General features: G+C 65.4%; 1 protein-coding gene across 1 annotated transcript in view; it reads left to right on the top strand.

Annotated features, from left to right (window-relative positions):
• TRAF5 (TNF receptor-associated factor 5) overlaps positions 1 to 4,743 on the top strand; it is a 14,940-nt gene that overhangs the window by 634 nt on the left and 9,563 nt on the right. Inside the window, exons 2-3 of the mRNA XM_004694923.2 lie at positions 768 to 825; positions 3,031 to 3,132. Coding sequence (XP_004694980.1) covers positions 768 to 825; positions 3,031 to 3,132 — 160 coding nt within the window. The remainder of the gene's footprint in view (positions 1 to 767; positions 826 to 3,030; positions 3,133 to 4,743) is intronic.

Raw genomic sequence — 4,743 nt, 5'->3', positions numbered from 1 at the left:
CCGCCCCTGCCCGTTGCCCCGCCCCTCGCCCTGCCCCCCGCATCCACGTGCGGCCACGCGCTGGGGCCCACAGGCCCGCAAACCGAGGGGTCCCTCCCAGGCCCTCTGCGAGCCCTCACTGCTCTTGATTCTCACCTTTTTGTAACCCCCCAAGATATCTGTTTTGCCAGACGCATGTTCTAGGTTAGCGGGACCCGTTTTCCGTGGGTGCAGTCACCCCATCTTTGCCTAGAGGAGGAGGGGGTGTGGTAGCATCCCACAGGGCCTCCCTGCCAGGTGCTGTCCACTAGTGTCCACTCGGCAACTGTAAATCCAGGGCGATGCTTTATGGGGTGCTCGGGCAGGGGGCCGGGGGGGGCAGGAGAGCCTGGGGGCTTCCTGAGGGGTGTCTGTGTGATGCATTCAGCCGTAGTGGGCTTGTGTTGCTGCGTGTTCGACACCCCTTGCTAAACTTAACTCTCAAGGAGCAGGATGCAGTGCTTCTAGAACCTTCCATCTAGTGACAAAGACAGGGTGTGGTGGGCTGTCCAGCAAGGCCATCCCGGGCCCCAGTGCTGCCTGGAGTCCTGCGCTTTGATGTGCGGGGCATTTTTAGGCAGGCAGGGTGGGGCCTGAAGTTGGGGTGCAGGGGCCCTCAGTGAGGCAGGAGCAGCACGAGGGCCCGGTCTGAGGGGGACCCCAGGGGCTGAGTGTGATGGATGCTGCGTGGCTCTCGGCAGCAGCACTGCCGTCAAGTCTTCACCCTGCCTCTTTCCTCCTCTCTGCAGAGAATTAAACACCGGGGCCCTCTGCCCGGTAGATAAGGAGGTCATCAGGTCTCAGGAGGTAAGAAAGCACCCCGGGGGTGGAAGGCAGAGGGGGTTCCCCCGGTGTCGTCATCCTGTTACAGGGCGCCCCGGTGTGGACGGGGCCGCCTCTCCGTGGGGCCTCACCCGCGCGCTTAAAGTTCAGTTGTCCTGCAGGTGCACGCGAAAGGGTCAATAATAGGTTGATTTACAAAAGGGGACAGGAACAGGAGCAACCCAGGGAGAGAGAGAGAGATGCAAGGTAACTGGAGCACCTGACCTGCTGGCTGACTGGGCGCTCTGGGAACAAACTGAAAGCCTTGAGTCACCCGGTCCTGAGAACTGTTGCTGGAGCAAGAGATACCGCTGGTGCCCAGTTGTGTATCATGGCGCCCTATTTATCCCCCAATGTCCCAGAATTCCTGCTTAGCTCCGCCCTGGGGTCCTCGCAGTTCTCTCCTGGGTGCTGCTGGGAGTTGTAGTTTCCAGTCCCTGAAGCAGGGGGCGGAGTCCAGAACGCCAGAGGAGGGGGCGGGGTCCACCAGACTCCCCGGAGTTCCTTCAGGACGTCCTTCCCCCTAACAAAATGGTGCCCTATGTAGCCCCCCAATGTCCCAGCATTCCTGCTTAGCTCCGCCCTGGGCTCCTCGCAGCTCTCTCCAGGGTGCTGCTGGGAGTTGTAGTTTCCAGTCCCGAGTCCAGACCGTGGGAGAAGGGGGCGGGGCCCACCAGACTCCGCAGAGTTCCTTCAGGCCTTCCTTCCCTGTAACAATCCTAGGCCCTGGGGTCAGGTCCGAACAGGGCCATTGCTGATCTGACCTGGCTTCCTCGGCATGCCCCGTACCCCCCTCCTCCTGGGATTACACCGAGCCGTGGGCATGAAGCGCCCAGTTTCATGGCAGTCTTTCTCCTCTGGTTAATCTCGAATGCCGTAGGCTTAGGGACTGCGGTGTTGAGCAGGAATGCACACGCCATGGGCTCCACCCAGCCGGCCACGTGTCCCCTCGGCGCGTGGCCCTTCCCAGACCTTCCCCGAGGCAGCGCACCGCCCCGCGCCTCCCCCGCTCAGCCACCGAGTTTACCGGCTTGTTCCCCGGATGGGTTTTCTGGGTGGTTTCTACTTCGGGGCCACGGGCGGATGTGACTTGTGTCTTCCTTTGCTCGGCTCTGCACCCTGGCACAGAACTGCTGAGTCACCGGTGGCCAGTGAGTGGGGCGCTTGCCACGCGTGGCGGCCACGTGTGGCAACGCCTGTCCTGTCCCCACGTCCACGTTTAACGGGGAGTGTTTGTGTCCCCTGGCTGTGTGGCCAGAACTGTTTACATCGTCCAGATGCAGCCTGGCTGCTTGAGGTGCGCCTGTTTTCAGCTCGCCTGTGGTTTGGCTTCGCCTTGCCTCGAGCATGTCCTTTGAAGCCCAGAGCTGCACTGTGGTGAAGTCTTGTCTGTTTCTGTCTGACGTGATCGTCTGTCTCTTTAATGTCAGCTGAGCAGTGATTACCCCACCCAGGGTCCCATCTCACCTCCTCCAGGAAGCCCCCTCGCCTCCTCTCATGGACACACCCAGCAGGGGTCTGCTGCGCCCTGAGGGTCCCCTCCGGGGCGGGCGGGGATCGAACTCGCGAACTCATGAACTCACGTTGCAGTGGCTTTAGCTTCTCAGTGCTGGGCTTTAACCCGCTGCGCCCCCAGGGAGGGCCCAGAGACATCTTTTAAAACCCAAAAGCAGCACGTTCCGTGGCCAGACCACTAGGTGATGTCCAGATGTCGGGGTGCGCCAACGACGTTCCATCGGAACACAGCGCGCCCTGACTTTCGGGGGTCGGGGGTGGCAGAGACGGGGGCAGTGTGGCCGGCAGGGAAGTCTACCAACCCCCGGGGAGGGCTGACGAGCCAGCAGGGGTGACTAATACAAGTGTTCGCCCCGGGGCCGGGGCCGGAAGTGGAAAGCATCACCCCCTCCACACCCCCGCGGCCTGACCTCAGAGCACCTCAGAGCGGCTGAGGTCACGTCCACCGTGAGATTTTCCGAGAGGCGGGGCCCGGCGTCAGCAGGCGCGCCCGTGTGTGTGGCTGTCAGAGCTGTGTGTGTTCTCTGGTGCAGTCGTGAGTCTCCTATTTCCATGCCGAGCCCCGTCTGGAACTTTCCACCCGGCGTCCACGGTGAACTCGCAGGCCAGCTGAGGAGTGGCCGCCGTGGTCTTGGCTGACGCCGGCCGGGCGTGGCCTCTGCGTGTGTGTTCCAGGTGTTTCGGGACAACTGGTGCCGGAGAGAGGTGCTGAACCTCTACGTGTATTGCAAAAACGCCCCCGGGTGCCAAGCCAAGATCATTCTGGGACGCTACCAGGTTGGTGCCACCTGCGTGCCCTGGTCACCTCTGCCGCCGGCCGCCGACGGGGAGCGGACAGCGCTCGGTGACGGCCCCCGGTCAGGGGAGTCAGGTGGAAAGTGCCCACCAGGGTGCGGCGAGAGGGAGATCCCTGTGAGGGGCCCGGATGCCCCAAGTGGCCAGGGCGCCCCTCGGGGGTGCTGCGGGCTGCAAGAGGACACCCCGGGGGTTCTTGCCGAGGCCCCGGGTTGCGTTCCCCAGGGGACGGGCCGGGCAGGTGCCGGAGGACCCCAGGGGCTGTGTCCAGGTCACAGTTGGTAAAGCGCTGCTGTGAGATGCCAGAACAGGCCGGGGCGGCAAGGCAGCCACAGCGCCTCTCGGGGGTGCTGCTTTCTGCCCGTGGACCGGCGGGCGGGGCCCAGGCACCCCCGACTTCCCGGGAACGGCCCGGAGCGGCTCTCCGCCCCCCACATTCTTGGAAGCGTTTCAGGCGATTCGGTCCCGCTGTCAGCCCCTGGCCCGCCCCCCAAGACGGAGCATCTGCCATGGCAGCGGCACCCCTTCACCCAGGGGCGTCATCTGAGGCTCCCGAACTGCTTCGTGTCTTCCCAGCCCTGTCCTCGCCCCTCTGAAGGGCCCCTCAGCCCGGAGCGGGGCGGGGGCTCCCCGACTCCCAGTAAGCCAGCGGCCACCTTGCCAGCTTCTGCTGGGGCTCCCCCATTCCGTGTCCCCGGCAGGGGGGCCCCCAGGTGGAGGGTCTCCGTGAACCGAGCCAGGCAGTCACTGCTTAGGCTTGGGGGGTCCTGCGGCGCCTCATCCCACCGCTGCGCCCCAGAAGCGAACAGAGTGGCTGTTTGCCAAGGAAATTTATCGACCAAAGCAAGGCCTGGCCGGGGGCGGCAGGCTGGCTACCAGCACGGCCGGTGCGGGGCTCCCCGACGCCCCTCGGTGAGGGGCGACGAGGCGGCCGCCGCCCCCCAGCGCCCTGTTCTGGCGAGGACGCCCCCGGCTCTGCAGGTCCGGCCCGAGTCTCGTGCCTCTCCTTGCCTTTACTCCTTCTGGAACATTCTTCCTTGGGCCGCTCCCTCCCTTTACCCTGCAGGCGGGAGTCGGCTCTCCGCGCCGGGGCGGCCTCTGCCTCTCCTGTGCGGGGCGCCACCTCAGTGTCGGGGAGAGCTGGAGGGCACCCAAAGAAAGCAAAGACCCCCCACTCGTAAGCTCTCCGGGGCCTGAGGGAAGCGTGAAGGGCAGAGCGGAGCGGCCTGGCGCTGGGCAGTCGGAAGCCCACGGCTGGGGCCTCCTGTCGCCTCAGCCTCACCTGCTGGCCCGGGCAGCTCGCACCCCGCCCTCCCAGGAGCCCCTCGGCGTGCTCCGCCCTCCCAGCGCCCATCAAGGCCTGTGTCGGGGAGCACCCTCGGCCGTGCTCCGCCCCCTCAGCCGCCGGTGTGACCTTACGGGAGCACCCTCGGCGTGCTCCGCCCCTCAGCCACCCGTGTGTCCTTACGGGAGCACCCTCGATGGTGCTCCGCCCCCCCAGCCACCCGTGTGTCCTTACGGGAGCACCCTCGGCCGTGCTCCGCCCCCCCCAGCCGCCCGTGTGTCCTTACGGGAGCACCCTCGGCGTGCTCC

Source organism: Condylura cristata, unplaced genomic scaffold (genome assembly GCF_000260355.1).
Source record: "Condylura cristata isolate star-nosed mole 26May11 unplaced genomic scaffold, ConCri1.0 scaffold00050, whole genome shotgun sequence".
Taxonomy (NCBI): domain Eukaryota; kingdom Metazoa; phylum Chordata; class Mammalia; order Eulipotyphla; family Talpidae; genus Condylura; species Condylura cristata.
The sequence above is the reverse complement of the archived record's forward strand: the minus strand, read 5'-3'. Positions and strand labels throughout refer to the sequence as shown.